We start from the raw sequence: 22435 nt of genomic DNA on the forward strand, positions 1-22435 counted from the left end.
GCTCAATGGAAAGCCGACTTTCAATAATGAAGTATGTCGCGAGCTAAAATATCAATTTTTAGAAGATTGGGATAAAAACACAATAGAAGAAAAGCTATTAGATGAGAGGAAAACAAGAAAAATCAATTTCTGGTAAATACAATATGCGGGGCCAAATAAAATAAACCAAAACAACAAAATACAACATCTATAAACATAAACTAGAGAGAGAATCACGCACACACACCCACACACGCAGCCACACACACACACACACACTCAGCAATTAAATGGTCCAACAATAATGACTTATACGGGTGCAATATGCTGAGCCCTGTGCAATAACAGCAGCAAGCCCCACTGGAAGAAATCCACAATCACTAAGGCTGTAAAATGTCAAGCAGGGGAAGGACGTCCATATTCACAAATTTGCTCCAACGCATCACAGGTGCACACACTCGAATGCGTTTGCTGTGATATAGCAAACGCGCCATTGGCAGTCATCTTGCAAGCCGTCGTGAGCTACATCCCCTGTGTGTGTGTCCGTGTAGCACAGAAGTTATGGTGACTAATGGGGTGGCATAAAAAGGCTGCGACTGAAGCTGAGAGTGTTGATGATAAACATGCAAAAGAGATGGAAGAAAGCATAGCAGGCGCGCACACGCAGACTCTGGCAGTCGCGCCGTTTGTTGTGATGTCGCCATTTCACATGCGCGCATCAAAAAGCAACATGACAAACACATGGAGCTGCGTTTTCGAGTAAAGCCAAGTCGATCGTAGGCGCAAGTGATTTTATTATTTTTGTTTTACTCATATTAAATGTAATCCGTATATTCTATTTAGTTACACATGCATGACGAGTACCGCCTCGCCTCTCTTTCACCCCGGCAACAACAGCTCTTTGCCTTTCATCCCGCTTCAGAACTATTTGATAACGTTGGAAAACTCCCCCCCATGTAATTGAGTGGCCAGACCCTTCATTAGGAACAATTTAAAGATCCAACAGACGAGCTGTGTCAAAATGTTGCCTGTGCAGAGATAATAATGATCACAATCCTTTTAGGGTAACGCAAAAAATATATAGGGCATGGGTTCAGGAAGAGCCAATTAAATACGTGTTCGGATCTGGACAAAGGTTTAAAGACCAAATAATTTAATCAATATTTATATTTGCAGTATATGAAAGTTAACGGATGTTAAAAAGTTACTCTTGCGTGCTAGGTATTGATGGCTAATTGATGACGTCATTTGTATTTCTTTACTGTGCAACTGTTAGCATCCAAATAAAAGCTCAGTCTTTCCGCCAAGGAATTATGCTGCTATGTTGATTAATCGACTTGAAGCCATAACCATGATTGCTGGGTGGTGAAGTCGTTAATGTGAGCAAGCCCAATTTACCGGTTATAGTTTAAAAAAAAAAAAAAAAAATCCCCCCAAACTGTGCATTTTTAAAGCCAATTTCAGCTTGAACTTGATGTTGAAGCCTCTGTTTGTTTGAACGATTCTATTTTTCCTTGCCTGAACTCCGTCACCAGGCAGCCGCCAATTGACACTCGAAGATCGCCGTAATGTGACTCTGATCGCCGTAAAAAGAGCTCGCAAGCCCTCAAGCAGTGCAACTTTTAAGCACAACCCTCCTGTATTGTCGCTTTCTGCTCATCTGTCTCATTTGAACGAGAGCGCCCCGCTATCGTAAAAGCCTGTCCTTGTCGGCGTACGCTCGCGACTTCTCCAAACGGCAAGTTATAAACTTGATTGACTCCCTTTGCGCCTCGTTTCCTCTCTTGACTGTGTCTGCGATATTTCCCAGGGTCTTTCGGTATGTGCGACAAAGACAACAAGATAAACAGGATGAAGAGAGTCCAGTAAAAGCGTGTCTGCGCCGCTGGCTATATATTATTGAGTGCAAGCTTGAGGATTCGAGCGAGTTTGTCATGTTTACAAAGCAGGATTATTATCATATAAACGCCTTAGATATGCAAAGTAAGGTGTAGCTTGGGAAACGTGATCCCGCATCAAAGCGAAGGAAGCGCACTCGCTGAAATCAACCTGCCAAATAGCATCAGCGGTGTAAAGGCCGATAGTCTGGTTACGAGAGCAGCCATAACAAGGACCTCACCGGCTCGCTCAGCTCCAGCACGTTGGACTTGTACGTGATGGGACTGCAGTCGCGGGTGTTTCCCACGAGCGTGCACGGCAGAAACATGGGCCCCAAGTCGTCGCCGTCCAGGACGTCCACGGTCAGCGTGGTGCTGGCCGTGCGCCGCTCGCTGGGGTTGGGCGCCCGATCCTGCCAGAGAAATGCATCGAGATTTGCGCTATCAGTCGAGAAAGACCTCCAAATTCAACAGTAATTCGTTACGTATGTGGATTGTTCAAGTGTCTGTACTGAAGTATTATCCACTCGACTTGTTTACTTTGTTTTGGGGGTTAAGTGACCCCAAAGGGGGGAATTATGTTGGAGAAAGTACTCATTTTTAACTTGCGTTCAAGATGAACTGTGGTATGACTGGAAAAAAACTGAAAAAATGTTCTTTATGAACTGCCTCAAGGGTGTTCGCTGCCCTTGTGCGTGAGATGTCAGTTGTTATATTGTATAAACTGCAAAGTCCTCACTCCTACAGTCACCGTGTGCTGTGTGTTTATTCCCACGACGTGAACTTTGGACGTCTTGCTTTACTTGATTCCACCTCAGTAGATGACCAAACGACATAAAAAGTTCTCAAAACTGAATACAACTGACTGTGGATTTGTCACGATCTGTCTTTTTGTTGATTTTGTTTTGATAAGATTTAGTTTGGTTTCATATTTTGTCCGGTTTCCCCTGTCTCGTTTTTGATGTCATATCTGCTCCTTCTATTTTCACTTCCACCTGTTCTCGTCAACCAATCAACTCGCCTCCAGCCTCTTGCTTGGATTTAGTTCCCAGGTTTTGACAGGTTTTGACTGTCGTTATTCCAGCATCGACTTGGCAAATGCATTTGCATATGTGATTGGTATTTATTGTAGTGTATGACTCATTTATTGAGCAGCAGTTAAATTCCCCATTCCGTGGTTATCATCAGCGGCGTGACGCCCGTGGTGGCATCACAAAAAGCAAAACGTTGATTCCTTTAGATTCTCATGTCTCAGCATACTTTTTAGAGAAACGTGGCACGTGAACAAAATGTACGGTTTGTTTGTGAGCGGCGCATGTTTTTCTCAGCCCAAACACTTTTCCGTTCCAAGAATTCTGCTTTTTAATGGAAGATTAAAGATATTATGGGAGATAGCTCGATAAGATCGCATCATCCCCATAAAAAACCCTTCCGGACATAAAATGTTTATTTGCTCTGGTGAAGGGTTTTAAAGATGTCGGCCTGTCTCCACAGAAGCCTTAATGGACGAATCTTAAAATGTATTTGTTTGCAAATAAAACATTCACAGAGCAGAGGAATCAAAGTCGGGAAAACAAAAGCATTAACAAAGACATTAGTGATAATTAAGGACGGCCTCATGGTTCCCTCAAGGCAGGCTTCAGAGAGCATAAATAGTCCCAGACTGTGTAAATAATGTTGCCATGATAAGGCTCATTTGCATAACTTGATTCCCACTAAAGCAGGAGGCTGTTTTATTGGCCCCAGATTACCTTGATCCACCTCCCAATGGCTCTGCGCAACACTTTAGAATTAGAATAGAGTAACAGCTCACATTAGCCTGTATGACGACCAGGTAGCGCGTTATGTCCTCATAGTTGAGGCGTTCTCTGAGCACGACGGCGCCAAACAACGTCAGCGGGATGTCGAAGGTTCTGTTGGCTGTCTGTAGAGACACAAAACACACATTGACCTTCTGCTAGTCACAAAAAATAATCTACAGTAGATGGTGGTGTCTTAAAGGCCATTTAAGATTGCAGAGTGTATTTATATGGTTGATTAACTTTGGCTCAGCAGCATCAAAATAAAATCCTGGACAAATGGTAGGCGAGAGATGTTCTATTAGATGTTGAATATTTCTTTGCTGCAGGGCTAAAAATGGCCACCCTTGTGGTAGGGAATAACGCTCCCGGCAAATCAATACAGATGAAAAGAGAGAGAAAATAACAGATGGAGTGTGCAAGCCAGGTTTGTTGGATGGAGCCAATCAGAATCATCGACGGATCTTTGAAAAGTTGATTAAAAGAAAAAGTTGCAGAGTGTGCCCCCGTGGCTCATTTTGAAAAACGCCTGATTGTCAGTTTCTGTTTTTGCTTTTGAGACGCAGGTCACTTAGGCGGCGCAAACAAACTAAGGTGCTGTGATGTCTGTCACTTTCATCGTGATTTAATTATTCCAAAAAAAGTTAGATGAAATGCATATTGCTGACGAATCGGCTGGTTGAAAACTTACCGGGTCTCTGGGGTTGTACTGGATTGTGTATTCTATCTGCCCGTTTGGGCCGTCGTCGATGTCTGTGGCTCCGTTGTTGCCCGAAAAGCCAGAGAAGATGGTGGTGCCCACTGGCGTCAACTGCAAACACAACAGACATTTCTCATTCATCTCTGACAGATACCCCAAAGCCAATAGCCATCCCCTTAGGGTCCAACCTAACATGTACTTCCCTCATGGACTTGAATCTTTCACAATACTTTTGGAAGTGTTAACTAAAAGATGAAAGAATCTTGGATTCCAATGGAATCCAGTGAACCTCGGTTTGAAATTCAGGAAGTTTTAAAAGTAAAGGAAGAGTGTCACCATTTCAGAGCAACTCAGACAATAAGATCAGCACATTCCAGACAGGATTGGCCAAATACGGTCATTTCTATGACACGATAAAAAATAAGACCATCCAGGATTGACCGATCAGACAAAAGAGGCACTGTCCCAAATTTGTGTGTATAAGGCCATGTTTCGCAGTTGTACTTCAGTCTCTCCTGGGAGATGCTCATTCATTGGTGCCTTTGAGAATGCATTCTTTGTAATCAGACCGCCTTGGACTCCAGCCTCTTTTTCCCGTTCAACTTTTGACATTCGTCCAGCTCTAGAGAAACTGAATTTTTGCATAAATTCCAGAATCTTGGGGACCAGGACGATGGGACAGGACTCCAATCTCATCTCACCTTGCCTGGGCTCCCTGCTAACACATTCTCATCCATTTTCCCCGATATCATCATATTTTTTTCCCATTTTTGCAGAAACTTACCTAAAGTAGTTTCTGATTTTACAATTAAGACCACGGAGAGTCACAGCAGGGGAGCTCACTTCACAGAGATTTTGAGTTGGGTTTTATTGTTGAGGCAAAGTCTCTTCAAGTTGAACACTTGCCACGGAACATGAAAGATAAAATGTGGCCAACAGTGATTTTCCATGCTACATTTTTGTTTGTTTTTTGTTCCTACCAGCCAAAGGCTTTGTAGATCTGTGCCAGAATGTGACTGTAATCTCCAAACAGCATGAGAAACATGAGATTAAGTATAATTGGCTAGTCTATCACTGTCTTCTTACATAATTATTCTTATCGGTTCGTATCATGGATGGATGCCTCAATAAAATAGCTGAAGCAGCAACACCAGATTTAAGTCTAGCAAAAGTCTCAACCTCTCACCCAAAACGTCCACGGTGATGTCACTGACTCCCTCTACGATGTTCTCATAAATGAGCAAGGCGTCTCAATCTGGATTAGTCAGTCAACTACGAGCACTTGTAATGCCTTCATGTCATTTGATGGTCTACCTAATGAGAAGACTTCCACTCAAGTGTTACTGAACTGCCCATACGGAAGCAGATGTATTCCTTTTTAAAAATATCACGGCCACACTGACCACATTTATCTCCGCCTGGCATGGAGCCGTTACATTGCCGATGCATATTTTAATAATGAAGCATCTCCTAATGGGGTGGCAGCTGAATGTAGGGCCGTATTTTACCGGGAGTGATGAGGAGGAGGAAGAGGACAGTGGGAAGTATATCAAGTGTGGCAGAGGACGCGGGCGAGGTTGAGAAAAGGTGACAGGAAGAAGAGCTGCCAGAGGTGAGAGGCAGAGGAGGGGGATTAGGGAGAAGGGCTACACAAAAAGTGGATGTCGATGGGCCGGGGGGAGAGGAAGCGAGGGCTTGAGAGGACAGATTGAGTTGGACAGGCTGTGGAAAACTGCATAATGAGATATTCTGCAGCAGCCGCCAACATGCAGGCCCTGTCCAGTTGGACCTTCAAATTTTGCTTTCCCCCGACTCTGCAGAGCACAGGAACAACAGGTTTGGCATTTAAAAGACTGTTGTGGAGGCCTCCGAGTAAATGATTTTGAACCGCCTTTTGGATGCTTATGAAACTGTGGAACCTCCATAGTTGGAACACAATCCATCCATCCATCCTATTCCTTTAGCGCTTGTCCTCATTAGGTTCATGGGTGAACTGGAGTCTATCCCAGCTCATCACATTTTTGGTCTTTGTCATCACTGGGTCCATTCAACGTCTCCTCCGCCGGCTCATTGGTACCTGCTTAATCCCTCTCTCACAGAAGAAAAAAAGAACTGATGAGGAGGAAAAACAGGCAAAATAAATAAGTAGAGGTAGAGTAATCAAATGAAGCATCTGTTTTTTAACACCGTGTACTAAGTTGACAACTCTCTTCTCAGCGATTCGCCTTAATGCGGTCAATATCATAAATCCTCCATCCATTGTCTGCTCCAATACATAAAATCGACACAAGTTCCATGTAAAATCACGGCTAGGGCCGCATTTGGAAAGACCTGATCCACTTTGGAGGTACCACCATACAAGCCTTCAACCTCATTGTTCAGCTCTTACTGTAAATTGCATCAAACTTGCCTTTTCATTGGTTATTGGAACTGTCAGTGTTGGCACGCGGCCCTTCGAGAAGAACACTCGACGGAGCACAACGGATCGATTGCACTGTATTTCTGCTCGGACTTTTGCTGTCCTACTACCGTAGTATGCGCCAGGTTGGTTGACAGCTGGGGGATAAGGAGCGTCTGCTTTTAGCACATCTTGTTACCTCGCTCACAGCCACGTAGTATCTGGGCTGCTGGAAACGCGGCTTGTTGTCGTTGCGATCGCGCACGACGATTCGGACCTCGTGTAGTATCACGGTGCCAACCAGCTCGTTGGTACACTGCACCTGAACCACAATGGACTGTATGTACGATGGAGGCTGCAAGAGACAGAGTGAGAGAGCCACCGTTTTCTCAATTGTGCAATTATGCAATAGCGGGAAATGAGTCGAGACATTTGGTTTATTCCTAGGAAAGTGGGGAGAATACGATACAACAGAATCACTACCAAGTAAAAATGAATGACAAAAAAAACATTTTTGCCTTCTTACATCTCTGTCGAGAACTCGTCCAGTGCTGTTGAGGTAAAGGGCTTGTTTCGAAGGGTCCAGAATCACCCAGTGGTTGTGATTATCCCTCAAAGACAAGGAAATGGTTCGGTCCGGACCCTCCGCCACACCGTTGATTTGCATGTTCTCCACCAACAATGTTCCTGAAGAAAAGGTCCACAAGAAGCACCAGATGAAAATTTAAATGTCCACAGTAAAATTTTGACTCTGTCCTTAGCAAGAAAGACAAATCTGCCATCAAAAAGGCTCAGACAGTCCGGGGTGAAATGTTTAGCTAACAAAGTTACTGCCTTTTTTTTTTTTTGGCGCAATGCAGCATGCATGGACAACATCGCCCTGGTGCAAGCTTGCCCATATTTGAAAGTGCTGATATAGCCGTCTACCAGCAAGTAACTGGAAGACTATTCCACCTGCTTAGTTACAAAACAGACAGAATGTATACAAGTCCTGGCAGGATCTCTGAGAGTTTAAGCTTGTCCGTGAACTAAGTAGCACGAAGACTGCTTTGTGGTGCATTTAACGACGTCTCGTTATGTAATTTCTCCGCTATCCCCAAGTTCAGGACTTTGGAACACCACAATTATTATTACTTCCTCCATTTTCCCTACGCCGTTTACAGTACGTCTGCCTAAATAGCACTCTGAAATCACTCGGCCAGACCACCCCGCCCGCTTTTGGGTCTGCCTTCTGACGTCACTGTGACTTCGACCATGAGAAAAGATTACAATCTGTCAATACAGCAACACATATACCCTATTTGGCTGTGAATGACTACATGTGTCGTCCAGTGATATGCCAGTCTCACTCAACTCACAGCAGATCATTTTCACAAGGAGCCCTGAGACGTGCTCATCAACGAAAAGATGAAAAATAAACGCCCATAAGCGCTACCTCAAGCCCAGAGATGGCGTCTTGGAACAGAAATGCGTTTTCAAGTGAAACTGACTTGAAAGTACATGTGCTGTGCAGCAGGTCTTCAGAGACCCATTACCGTGCCCTGGGCCCTGCATTATTAATCGCATAACTATTCTGTGTTTGACCACAAAATTCAAGAAGCATTCCGCCGGTTAAAAAGATTGACGCATGTATGGCACGTCTTCTGTTTGGTCTACTTCAGAAATGGTTTGGAGGAAGTCAAAAAGATGAGAGAATGACCCAAAAGTGTTTGCCACACGGAGGCTAGCCCCAGCAAGCGTGCTAAATGTATGCACTTTGTAGCAGGACGGTGGCCATCTGGCTCACTAGGGTAATAAAAACCTGTCTTTTTTTTTCCTTCCGCATCCAACATTTGTGCAATCTAATATCTAACAAAATTGTGCCACGGCCCTTTGAGCTCCCATGGAAACCATGTCAAATACCTTGACGTGATTCACTGCTGCGGAGAATACGCAAAGGGTCGAGGGGGGTAAATTTCATGAAATTGGCTTTTTCACGTTGGAAATGAGATCCCAACATTCACACAGAGGTTCACTCCATGCTGGTCCTCGCTGACGGTTTCTCGGCTTGGTCTCGCAATGTGAAGGAAAAACAAGGCGAAAAGCACTGATAAAACCGTCACCTTGTGTGTAGCAAATTTACCTCTGTACAGTGCCTGTAACATCAATTGGCTCTTTTTATGTGTGACTGGCTACCCGATTAAAATGACCCACATGTAGACAGCAGAGAACTGTGAGCTAGTATAACACCCGTGAATTGGTTGAGAAAGAACCAACCGCCGCAATGCACGTTGAGCATTGTGCTGATGCACTGATATGAAAGCATTTTTTACAGTACATTAGCTTAAGTGAAAGCGCCAACACAGCTGGGGTATCAGCCAGGTACGATGCACACGGTAAAACGAAATATCTTCACATTAGGTTTCCTCCCACATTCCAAAAACATGCATGGTAAGTTGATTGGATACTCTAAATTGCCCCTAGGTGTGATTGTGAGTGCGGTTGTTTGTCTCTGTGTGCCCTGCGATTGGCTGGCAACCAGTTCAGGGTGTCCCCCGCCTACTGCCCAAAGACAGCTGGGATAGGCTCCAGCACGCCCCGCGACCCTTGTGAGGAGAAGCGGCACAGATGATGGATGGATGGATAGTTGTTTCGAAGGGATGCCAAAAGGAATAGCGTGAATAGCACGGTGCAAAAATCGTTCGTGTTTTGCTTTAGCTATTCTATTCAATAATGATAAAATGTTTAGTCAGTGATGGCTATGGCTTGTCCTAGCTCATCATTTAGTTCTGGTCTGAGTTCTGTTTGAGGTTTATAGATAATGTTTAGATGTTAATAGTTATTATCATTACTTCAGATTGTTTATGTCTGAAATATATTTACGAGTGTAGTTTATCAAGAGACCCCGAACCACTTACTTTGTTTCCTCAATAATTAGTGGAGTATATTTTTCCTTTTCCAGGCACCATTGTTTATGATATTCTGGAGGTTGGACTGCTTTAACTTTGAGTTGAGAAACCTGGTCAATGTCACATGTAACGGCAAGCGTAAGAATTTGACTCTCCTAAAATTAAATGGACTGTAACCCTCATTAATGTCATTGCGAAGACCTGTCACGATCCTACGAGTAACCGTCTTATTACGGCAAAGTGACTACAGTGAAAAAGTTCATTAAAACATTTCATACAATGTGAATCTCCCTTGAACTTTAATTTGATAAACTAATTAGCTGAAAATGAATCTGCATCTTTGCACATGAATGAATAATAACATTGCCATTAGCGATTTTCCACAATATTGATATATTTCTGTAATTACCTTAACCCTCATGTTGACTTCAGTGGAAACAAATGCAATCTTATTTTGCTCTGGGGGATTCTGTTAATGTAATGCGTACAGAACAACAATTCCAATAAGATTTGAGACATTTCACGATATATAATCATGGCAAAGTGGCGACTTTAAGCAGTCGGCTTCAAGGATTGCGTGCGGTTTTACACACTGATTAACTGACAGATGATAGACTGACGTGTGGTGATAGACTTTCTCTGAACTATATCCAGGTAAGATAAAAATTGTGTCCATTATTCCCTTAAAGCCTTCTCTTTCCATGATTTATGAATACAAATCGTTTCGTCTGTAATTTATTGTCCAGCAGTCCACTTTAGAAAGCACATGTACATCTCTAAAATGTAGTAGTGGTGGCGTGCCGACACCATTAGCATCATATCTTGTCTGTAGTCGAATAAATATATCCTCTTGGTCTCCGGCAGCCATCTTAACTCAAATATATTTTGCAGCAGACACAGAATGTGACCACAAATGAGCAAGAAACTGCTGTGCGTGCATGTTTGTTTGGAATATTCCAGCAGTGGACGTTAAGTACACGAGGATGCTATGACAGTCCGTGTGAGGCCTTGAGCTGTTTACATGGGTAAGCCTTTTGGATTTGGTTTTTATTTTCATGTACGTTCCCTTTTTGACAGTAATGAATGATGGCCTTTCATGAAACAAACAAGTTAATGAGATTTACGCGAGAAGAATACAGTATTACCATGCCGGCATTAACAAACCATTCGATATAGCCACGAACCTCGAGGCCATTCTAGCCAATCAGGAGCCGAAGGGTGCTGATAGATTCGGACCAACCATATCAAATTAATCATTCGAACAGTCTTTAATGAGCTGGTTAAAGAAACATTTCCAGACTGAAGGGTCGCATGCTTCAAGCAGACCAGGAGTAGCTTATCCATGCTTTTATCTCCAGTAGACGTGATTATTGCAATGGTCTTCTGACTCCTCAGGTGGAGCAGGAAGATTTAGCCGCTCTTGCGCTTCAATTGACACCTGAGCTAAGATTCTGGAGAAGAGACGAGCCTCCAGCAATGGTACGGTTGGCTGAGGCCTCATGAATATTAACGAGCGCAGGTTGTACACGCCTTGCCAATTGGCAGCTGTCGGAAAGGTCAAGATCTCCTCGCCGTGTTTGCGCAAAGTTGGGGCGAAGACTATCTTGAAAGTTGTTGGCCTGATTCAATCGGAGGTCGCAATTGGAAGCTAGCAGTCGTCACTCAAGTGGGAATTCAAGGGAATGCCTTACCGTTGGGACTCTCCTCGTCTATGGCGACAATGGTAGCAGGAGGACCCGATCGAGAAAGTTTACATTCTGCGAGAGAGACAAAAATTTCATCATGAGCATAAGAAAGGCAGTACATTGTTCATATTGTGCAATTTACGCGTTCAATAACATTGGATTAGGACGGTCCATTAATTTTCAAAATGATTTCAACGAACTGTCGCCGGATTTACAGGGCCACACAAACACAACGTTAATGGAGAGGAGGAAAAGTGGAAAAAGTTCTCACCCTCATATTGCCAGTCTGCCGCAGAAGACCCACCAGGAGGGAGGAAAGGACAGATGAAGGAAAGTGAATAAAAAAATAAAAAATAAAGGAAGGAAAATTAGGAATAAATTTTCAGGCTGTGACTGCCTTTGAGGTTTTGAAAAGCTGTGCACTCAAGGGCGCAACATTGATGTGTACTGTATGACATTTTTTCCGACTGAATTCATAGCCACACTTTTGGAAAAAAAAAAAAAAAAAAGACTGCTGTGAAATTATTTGCACCCGAGTAGGAGTCCGGAGGTGCCAATGTGACATTCAAGTATTCAAAAGGGGGCTGATCCATCTGTCCTTGAGGGACACATTGGCACATCCAACAACAACATTCAAACGCTCTACCGGGGAACCAATCACATTTTCTGTTTTGAAAGAAAGACAGTAGTGAGGTAAGACGCAAACAAAAATATTTGCTTTCACACTGCTCACCGTGTTGGAAGCCAAACGATCATCGCACGTTATGTCAGAATATGTCAGTGCTCACTGAGCAGCCCAAAAACAAACGCAAAGAACTCAAGTTTTGTAACTGGCGTCAATCTGGCAAATTTCGCAGATAAGCGCAGGCCGGCGAATCAGCAAGAGGGAGGGCTGCGCCGCAGTGTTAGTAGTCATGGCCAATCCTAGTTTAATACCGTTTAAATGCAATCCACTCAAATTGTCACTCCGAGGACAAACCCTTGCTGCGCCCGAACGCCCAGAGCCTTGCTCGAATGCAAAAATCAGAATACGCCGGCATTTGTGCCACGGCGCAGGTGCTCCGCCAACAAAAATAGAATCTGCATTGTCGTCTGCTTTTCAGTGCCTGATGACTCCAAGTCTACATTTGTTCAATCAACCGGCTAAATCGCATCCCCTTGGTTCCTTGGCTGGCATACAAATAACAGTAGATCGTCCTGCTGCCTTGCTTTGGAGCTTTAAAGGCAATATTGTAGACATAGGCAAAGCGTGTTTGCTTTGCTCATTCGTCCAACACTTGAAGCTCAAACGCTGGAAGAGAATTTCCCGTCTCGCTCCTTTCCAGTTTTTGTAATTGTGCATCGCAGGCAAGCAGAGTGTGCAAGAGCAATGTAACAATAGCCACTAGTTAGCGGACCAGCTGGCCTTTGAGAGTGCATTTTTTTTGCCAGTGTGTGTGCTCGACAGATGCGCATCTCCTGCTTGACTGCCTCTTTAGTCGGTGCGAGACGTTGCCCCTCATCTTTTACGAACCATCCACTTGTTCCGCATGGGGAATTTCTATTTTTTTAATTTATTTATTTTTTTGTAGCAGCAGCAGCAGCAGCAGCAGCAGCGCACATATTGGTCTTCCTTCTGCCTTTTCTAATCTATCTCCCAGCTTTTTCCTGTCACTCTACTTTGCTTCCGCAGCCTTCCCCACGAAATGGAATGAAACTGCATCAGTCAGGGCTGTCATCTAAAGTGACGCTCCAACACAATGCGATCACACGACGAAATGAGTTACTTTTGTGGAAAGGCTGAAATGCCGTGAAAGGGCTACGTCATTTGAAGAAGTCCGTCTTTGAGACGGCGTGGCTAAAATTTGAGATATTGGAGAAAGCAGCCGCGAGTGGTACAATGAAGATGAGATCCGCGGAGATGCGACGCGCTGTTATCGGCGGCAAATTAAATCATGCGGCAAAGTAATATGCCGTTATCTCGGCATGACAGTCGAATTAACGCAACTTCTGGTCTCGCTGTGGAAATCTCACTAAGGGGGTTATTCGCAGGAGTTTATTGCAGTTGGCATGATGATCGTCGTTATATTAAAGCAGGAAACCTAATGATTCTTCAGAATAGCTGGGGTCAAATTAGCCAAGTTTCAGGTGGATTCAGATGTTGATACGTTCAGAGATCGTCTGTACGGCAAAGCAACCGAGCTATTCATTTCAAAGGACTCCAAGTTGAGTTAGCGCAGGTCAAAAGTTTGATCTGCAGGTAATTGCTTTCACTTTCACGACTGGGAAAATTGGCAGTCTTTTCAAACGATCCTCAAACTTTGCAGAGTTATTACTATTCTAAAAGCAAGAACACTATTAATTAAAGTAGCGTCGAACAGGCCCTTGCACTGCCTTTTTTCACGCTTTAGAAACCGCAGGCAAAAAAAAGTTATGCAATTTAACATCCGTGCAGGAGACCTGCTTCCAGTTACGATCATTTGGAAGAATTTCCAAAAGATCGGGCTTTTTCATGGAATTTGCACAAAATGGCTCCTTCAAACCTTTAGAAGTATTTACAAACAAAAGAGTTAAAGATATTGAAAAGCCACGTAAAAAGTATCTTAAAGAACATACAGTGCAAGTACAATGTTTTGGAGAACGTGATGTTTGTAATGAATCATGCAATTGGTATGGGCGGGAAAAAAATCATAGTCTTAACGTGGATTTAAGAGCACGTACACCTGAGGCTGACTTCACTTCTGTCGGCAGCTTATTTCCTTTGTGTGCAGCATAACAGCTAAATGCTGCTTCACCATGTTTGCTTTGAACTCTGAGTTCCACTAATAGACCCCAGTCTGCAGACCTCAGAGCCATAACTAAGTCCATCAGCATTTCTCTAATGGAATCAGGACCTACAGCATTCAGCAATTTATAGACCAGTGGCAGAATTTTAAAACGTATTCCATAGCTGACTGGGAGCCAGTGTAAAGCCTTTAGGACTGGCATAAGATGTCCTGATGTCTTTGTTCTGGTCAGAACCGGAGCTGCAGCTGGTTGATGCTCTTTTAAGGGAGTCTTGGGGCCACATTGCCAGTTATGAGGGTGTGCACTTCTATTTCAAATCATTGAATTCCCTTTTCAATGATGAAACAAATGTGTAGAATTTTTATACCCACTGTATTTGATTTCAGGCAGCATGAAATGAGCTGTTATTCCCTTGCTGCTAAGCTGCATTTGCACCCTCATTGCCCATCTTGCCATCACTTATCCACTGGTAAGAATACGCTTATTCTGTCTTCTTGTGAAAGACTCCAGACACCCTCCCCCCTCCCCAAAAAGGAAAAATAATCAGTGAAATGACTTTGTGCGAGGCAAATTGAATAAATCCATCTGATGCCAGGTTTCTGTCAGGCTGATGAAACGCTCCGCAGGGAGCCATGTGAATGGAACGAGGCGACGTTTTCAAGTGTAGGTGTAGCCCACATTTAAGAAAGAAGGAATATGGGAGGGTTGGATTCCGAGAACATCACAGGGAATCAATGGGAAGGCTTGATGCATTTTAGTTGCATTAGGCCTCCAATGGCTCTTTTATTTTAAACGTCAAAACGATCAATATCGTCAATTACTATACGAATGCAGTCCATGTCGACTTGGCAACGCGTTGCCAAAAAGCTCAGTGAGGACAAAGACAAGTAGAAGACAGTAAGGTGACCATGACGACAAGACCAAACAGCCCTCCGTAGACGTCTCCATGAGACGCCAGCACAAACATTACGCCGACGAGTCGACACTCAACGCAAGCACACTCGCGTTACCATCAAATATACATGCTAGGCGATGACTCAGCGGAGCATCTGACTGATCGAGATTATCTTTGAGGATATTAAGTCAGGATCGTCGGATCTGAGGATGAGTCACTCCAATAAGAAAATGCTCTGCTGCCCGAAACAAAAACAGGATTAATATAGACTCACATTGGGCTGGAAGATAAAAGAAATGAAGGTATAAGTGCCATTTTTAGCTAACCAGAATGCTAAGGAAAAGAAAAATGCATGATAAGTTCCAGAGGATTTGTAATAGATATCAATATATTTTTTTAAAAATGAGACCAATATATTGGTTGTCAGTCAGCTGTAGAATAGATCTTAAAGTTCTGCTACTGCTCTATAAATAATGGAATGGTGAACACATTGAAGAAATGATAATAGAAAACAAAACCATTGCGCTCTGAGGTCTGTCAACTTGGGTAAATTAGCAGCAGAGCCCAGGAAAAAAAACACGGTCAAGCAGCATCTAGCTGTTATGCTGCACTCAAATGGGATAAACTGCACCAAGTGTAAGTGCTTTTGAATCCAGATTGCTTTTTCCCTGTGATGGCTGTCAAAGTATTTTTAAAATCATGTTTTCCAAATTCTTGTTCCTGCAATGCATGTTGTTTTAGTAACTGTAGAAGAAAAAAAGAAAAACAACCCCAAAGCATGGAACTGCTTCCACCGAGCTTCACTGTAGGTTGGCTGTTATTTTGGTGTTGTTTGCACAAAACATACTTTTTGGAATTATGGCCAAAACGTTCAACTTGATGGATGGATAAAATTTGGTGTCAGCATGCCAAATAAACTCACGTGAGCATGTAGCAGTCCAGTTATGTCTCGGATCAAGAAACAGATGGGTGAGGAATCTGCCATAGCAGGAGCAAATTCCCCCCCCCCCCCCCCCCCCCCCAAATGACAGGGTCGGATACAACGGGCAGCTGGTCCGCCAAACTGGACCGCTTCCACCAGAATAATTGACTGGTGTAAGTCGATGGATTGTCACAGTGGGCTAAATTCAATGTGGGCCCGATTGAAATGCAAAGGATGACACTGCGACAAGGTTGTATTGCTACATGTGGACTTGAAAACGGTGAACATTTCAAACCTTGGAAGAATTCTTCATGATTGTTTTTGTTGCTTTATCAACGGTGCCAATTTTGGGGAAAAAAAACATTTGAGATGGGCTTGGTGGAATGCCGCTTGTTACCATCTGTTAAATTTTGGCTCAGCTGCTCTGCCAGGCATCTGTAGTAGTTTATGAATGGGCAGGTCAACTAGCAAGGTGAGACAAAATATACCGGTGCAATGTGTAACACACGATTGCGATCAAGCCAAAAAGGCGCCAGGTACAAAGACAGAGCACAGAATGAGAATTTGGAAGACAGTAAATCAAAAAAGACAGGGAGAAACGGATGAGTCATCCACAAAGTATGCAGTTTCATCAATGTCATTAGAATGGATTGAACAACGCAGAAAGGATGTGAGATTGCATTCAGACAAAAAGAAGTATTCAGATTCAAGGATCTCACTGGGGCCTGCTGCAAGATGTGCGAAGCCCCTTAGCTCATTGGACAAGCACGGTTCATTAAAAAAGCTGGCTGGCTACACTTGCTTCTTTTCTTTTTTGGTTTCACTTGGTATTGAATTGCATTGAAGCGAATTACGCGTTAAGCACGCTAGATGAATGCTAACACGTAATGGGAATTTCCAGAGACGGCCTAAAAATAGCATTGGCGTCGCAGTGTTATAACCCTTTATGCAAAACTGTTGACAGATAAAACAATACTCACTGGCAGATTTTCTTTAACCTCTGCAAAGAACGACTATTTTACTTTGACCGACTGAGGAGCTGAGACCATGTCCACTGATTATCTGTGTTTTACTTTCCCCAGTTGGAAAAATACAATGAATACTTCTTTGTTACAGTTTTGAAAAATAAAACTCTAGATAAACATTTGGGGAGTCAGACTGCCCCCCCCCCCCCCCGCCCCATCTTTTATTTTACTTTTCTCCTTTAAAAGTTCTCTCGAGTCATGTCCTTTTTAAGCCTCCATCAGCAGGTACACCTTTCTCTACCACTCCCGAGGGTCCAATTCCACCACATCCCTCGCCTCTAGTCAGCCCGCACGCCATCCATCCATCATCTCTTCAGCTATCCAACCGTCCATCCCTTTTTGCCCCTCGATCCACTCAGCCGTGGAGGACAGGGTGGGGAGGTGAAATGGAGGCAGATAGGCGGGGGGGAATGGAGAAGTAAACGTCAGGGAAGGAATTAAAAGGAAGACAGTAAGAGTAGAAGAAGGGAGATGGAGAGTAAAGGCTGACAAGAGACAGCGTGACCTTGTGTTAGATTGATGCGTCTATGGAGGCGACGGATTGTTGACCCGAGCGCGTGTGCGTGCGCGCGCACACGCACTAACACACAAAACACGTAGACACAGTCGCCGAACAAAGTCACACACGTACACACTCGATGCTGGAGGGATCGCCACTTTGTCACCGGGCGGGCTTATCTATTAGCCAGCCGGGCTCTCCGTCTCTCTCCCGCGTCGGGCTCAGTGCAGTTGACGGCAGCGGCCAATCAGATGCCATTCGTCCCACAGCCCAAGACACACGACCGACTCCTGTTGTTGGCTTAATGTTCATCTTGTCAACAACCACGGCGGCATCCAAGTCGATGTCTGCAGAGCAAGCCGGATACTCTCTTGTGTCGGCATCGGTCTACTTTTACAGCGAAATCGCGTCAATAACACCTACCCGTGTATAATACAGCACTGCTGTACCAGCTATTTTTATTCTGTACTTGTGTATAATACGGCCCCCCGATTCACTTTGATCCTTGATCAGAATTGTAAAACGATTGAACAATTAATCGAATTGAAATCGACATTGCAATGTAGCAGAAAGCAATTTTCAAATCGCAAAGGCTACAATTGGGAAAAAAATAATTTCGGTTGGGGTGGGACAGGTGAAACATGAAAAGAAAAGCCACAGATTTGTTGGCATCAACCTATAAAACCAAAACATTTATGTGTAATAAATCACATTTTGTTTATTGTAATACAGATTAATTTATTGCTGGTGTTTGTTTGAAAATTAAGTAAACGGGAAGGGGAGCTTGAACAAGTAATCGTATATTAGACCGCACTATCGTAGAAGAAAATCTATCGTTGTTCTTTTTCCAAAATTGAAATGCAAACTTTTCTCTCCCAGAACAATTTGCCAGGCAAACCCTGAGGTGAACCAGGGACAAGGATTTAAGAAAGTCTGTTGCTGGCAAACACACACACACACGCTCACGCATACACACATGCATTTGCGCAAGGCGGCACTGTCTGGCACACAGGTGATTCGAATCCAAGTCATGCCTACGCTTCATGCTTGCACTAATTGACAGCCGGCGACAGCAGTGAGCCAAGCGAGTGATGCGTGTGGTAAACAATGGCGCTTTCCAAAAGCACAGATGCTTATTGCAAGCCCAATTCAAGTGTTGAGTCTTTGAGCTGCAAGTCAACTCTCGGGTCTCCTTTGGTTGGAAGCGTCTCCATCCTCTGCCACGCGCCATCTGCCTTGGTTGGAACACCAGCATCAGTATCTGAAACGCCCTACAAAATCGTTTCGGGTTTCTGATGTTTTTTTTGACGTAGGAAATGCTAAGCTAGCTAGTTCGCAAGCCCTCGGGGATGAACGTTTTGTGCGAGTAGGCGCGATACTGAGATCTGAGGTTGGCGGAAAGGCAAAGATGCACGTTTTACAATTACTTTCACTTATTGGAGGTTTATACCTGTTTTTTTTTTCAGGAATTAGTTTGTTAGGAATTTGTAGGTTGGCCTATCCCTCACAAATAGCGTCCACACGAATAGTCGGATGAACAAGAACAAGTGGAGCCTACCCCAGCTGGTTTCGGGCAGTAGCACTGGTTATTTTTTGTGTCTAAGATTAAAAATAGATGCTTTAGTTGTATGGTCAGATTGATCAATTAAAAACCCCAAAAGCTTATGTATGAAATTGACAAACACAAAAACAAAGCACATTTTCACCGTAATTTATAGTTTTAGTTAGTTTTGCAAACGTGCTTTGGTTTGGAATTTTGAATCCAGCATTAGTATTGGATCTCATCTGAGTGAAAAGAACAGTGTGTGTATACTGTCTAAGTATAATTGGTCCTGCTCATGCTAATTGATGATGATAGTTACTACGCGAAAGGGTCTGTCCGAATTACGGTCTTGCTACAAAAGCGTTAGTTAGCCATCTGGCAGCGATGTTATGTCTGGACGTCATGTCGGGTTTTCGTCCAAACGCACTCGCAAGCATACTTTGGAAGACGCTCGACCAGCCCGACGACACCCGCATTAAGTCGAGCCTCCTGTTGCGTCTTGTTCTGATGCGCAGATAAGTCACATTCAATTAGAGCAGCTGCAGTGGCGCCGCCTACACATCCCAAACTTCACATGAATTGCTAATCAGAGGAAAGTCTAGTGCAAGAATTCACCAGAGCAGCAGAGTCTTTGCTATGTCTCGGCGCAGCGCCTGTTGTGTCGTTCGTCTCTTTGAATCCAGCATGATACCGGCTAGTCAAGGCAATAAATAGCATTTTAGTCTTTTGCTTATGACAATTTCCTGGGAGGGAAAGCAAACGCGAGTCAATTGGTTCAGAGCTAAATTACAGCCAGTGGACTCATTGTGTATTCTTCTCACACTGGGTTCATTAAAAATGCACCAGTACTCAAAAAGTGAATAAATATCATTCTTCAGCCAGGGATAGGGTCTAATTAAAAGTGTAATATTCCCGCTCGTCACGCGGGGTCCAAACAGTCAGAGACATCCCGGGACGGCGGCTCATTAAGGCAACATCCCTGGTGGTGATGGAGCTGAGGTTGAGTTGAGGAAAATGCCAGCTGCCAATCGCAAGCAAGCCAGCCTCAATTAATTCAAATACACTACAGTTGTGCCTTCAGATATAAGTTTCTTTAGTTCACCATGCCCGTAACTTGAAAGCACTCTTATCTCAAATCACCTTCTTTAAATTAGGAAGAAATGACATTAATCTGTTGCAGCCTCCCAAAAAAACAACACAAACAAATATGTCTCTTTTTAAAATCAAATATAGCACTCTTTGCAGAGGATAAAGAACATATGCTTGTGAGCATTGTTGCATTGTCTTACACGACGTGTATTTATTGTTGTTTTATTTTGCGTTTGTCAGTTAACTTCAACTGGGAGTGGTAATAAACAGCTTGAAGCCTGTTCACTGTCGATTGTGTTTGATTTACGATCTGCCAAAAACGCAGCTTGCTGTGAAGTGAGTTGAGCTGACTTATAGTCACAAATCATCGCAAAAATTCAGCCGAATGCTGTCTTGTTAAGTTCTGTCACTCGGGTCTGAAGTATATTGAAGTTATTCTCCGAATTCGTCCTGCAAAGCCATTTCAAAGACCCTGTCAAGTGGGACTAAATTGAGGTGGATCCATGCTAGTATAGTAGGCAGTGAGAGGAGTTGAAAATTAATGGATGGTGAGAAATGAAATAAAACCTGTTAAAAACCCACCTACACACACACACACACACACACTTGATGCTCTCATCTACGTGGCCTGAGCTGAATATCAGTACACTCGTGTGGGCTAAATGCCAGCCAGATAAATCTCGGGCACCAAACTATAAACGTAATATTAATGTTCTGACAAATGGAGCCGAAAGCCACGTGGGTACGGTGCTGAGCTTTACCTCCGCCACCGGCGATGACTTTTTTTTTCTGCACGGAACATTTTTATGTGGATATTTATTTGCTCCAAATTCATTCATTTTGCTCGGTCCCTTAGTTTCAACAAATTCAATTTGACACACAACAGAAAACCGTTTTGTTGAGAGCCAACAACGAGGCGCTCTAAAGCAGCCACACCAGCGCCAACGCCAGTCCACACCCGGGCTATCAACAAGTCCGATTTTTATTTTTTTTTTCTTCTTTTCTCCCCTCGCTCTTCCACCTTTTCCCCATGTACTTACGGCCGACGAGGCGCTCTAAAACAGCCGCGCCAGTGTTCATTCTTTCAGAGTTTTCAGCAATTCTCTTCAAACGTGTACAATATATTTAGATAAAAATCGCTGAATGCACTTTTCAGGGCCGTCATCTATAGAAAATCAAAAAAGCTTCATATTTACCGTCAGTGTCTTGGGCCAGACAAGTTGATAGCATCAGCGAGAGTAGCAGATAAACGACTCCTATTCCCGTTTTCCCAGGCCATTTGACCCCGGCATGTGGCAGTAGTCCCGTTAAGATCATCGCCACCATCTTCACCACCTTCCTCTGCCGAGTGCCCAGCTGTGTGGGGAGGAGAAAGCGACATGTAAACACCGTTGCACTTATTAATGTCAGTAAGCGAAAAATAAAAGTGCTGAATGTAATGTAGCTGAAAGTAAAGTTAAAAGGTGGCTATCATTATATGGAGGTTATATCTTATAGCCTGTCTTTTTTTTTTTTTTTATATAGCACTCTAACTATTATTATTATATCATCATTAAATTTCCTCACTATTTCCGATTGTGTGTCCTCGCCTTTTCGAAGCACTTGAGCTGTAATTGGAATCGTTTCAACAGCCGGAATACAAATTGGCAACATGACGGTTTCATGTCAACACAGCCGACACTCGTGGCACTTACGTCACTTCAAGTGGCACCGAATAATTTGAGCAATTTGTGGGACTTCCACGCGTCTGCCTCCTGGGACTCTTCTTCTCCAAATGTAACCAGTCTCTTATTGCTCGACCGCAAAAGGCACAATGAACAGAAGTGTGATTGCGGGTTTGAATGCGCGCGATAACATTTCTCACAAACAGATGCCCAACAATGAAACCGAAATGTGACACATCGCCATATAAAACTAAATGCAACTATACTGAGTGAAAGATAAATATTGCAGCACGTCACGCATCTTCTCTGCTAAGAAATTATGCAACAAGGCGTCAAATTGCCCGGAGCGCAAAATATTTGTTTTGCTGTCTACAAGAATATATCTTTAATTATACTGTCGATAAATAATTCAAAACCAAAGCGAGAATGAAAGATTTAAATGAGTTGCGATTTCAGGTCAGTCGAGGAGACTTTTGCGGCGTTTCCAATTGTGTTTGTTCCACTCAGAGGAATGAGCATGTCATCCATGAGCATGTATGCTTTGTCAAAATCTGAATGTGCTTCATTCATTCATGTGCTGTCTTCATTCAAGGCCTTTCGATGATTTTAATCCATTACGTATCGATTCCTGCAATCTCGCAGGAACTCACTCGAGGCCCTTTGTGAGCCCAACTAAGTATTATAAATTCAAAAGAAATACTGAATG

At 43.5% G+C, this 22435-nt stretch overlaps 2 protein-coding genes across 6 annotated transcripts in view; one reads left to right on the forward strand and one right to left on the reverse strand.

Annotated features, from left to right (window-relative positions):
- Positions 1-22435, forward strand: part of LOC147128915 (glycylpeptide N-tetradecanoyltransferase 1-like) — a 139326-nt gene that overhangs the window by 54909 nt on the left and 61982 nt on the right. The window lies entirely within an intron of this gene.
- Positions 1-22435, reverse strand: part of LOC147128916 (protocadherin-15-like) — an 89499-nt gene that overhangs the window by 54369 nt on the left and 12695 nt on the right. Inside the window, exons 2-9 of one of the 2 annotated variants that reach the window (XM_086016756.1) lie at positions 21262-21421; positions 11598-11612; positions 11333-11398; positions 7280-7440; positions 6953-7108; positions 4347-4466; positions 3670-3780; positions 2099-2269 (exon numbers count right to left, since the gene is read on the reverse strand). In XM_086016756.1, the coding sequence (XP_085872882.1) occupies positions 2099-2269; positions 3670-3780; positions 4347-4466; positions 6953-7108; positions 7280-7440; positions 11333-11398; positions 11598-11612; positions 21262-21391 (930 nt within the window). In that variant the 5' untranslated portion in view covers positions 21392-21421. Of the gene's footprint in view, positions 1-2098; positions 2270-3669; positions 3781-4346; positions 4467-6952; positions 7109-7279; positions 7441-11332; positions 11399-11597; positions 11613-21261; positions 21422-22435 lie in introns of those variants that run through there. The other variant, XM_086016755.1, reaches the window with a different exon arrangement.

This window comes from Filicampus tigris, chromosome 19 (genome assembly GCF_054856515.1).
Source record: "Filicampus tigris isolate MCC_2025a chromosome 19, RoL_Ftig_1.0, whole genome shotgun sequence".
Lineage (NCBI taxonomy): Eukaryota > Metazoa > Chordata > Actinopteri > Syngnathiformes > Syngnathidae > Filicampus > Filicampus tigris.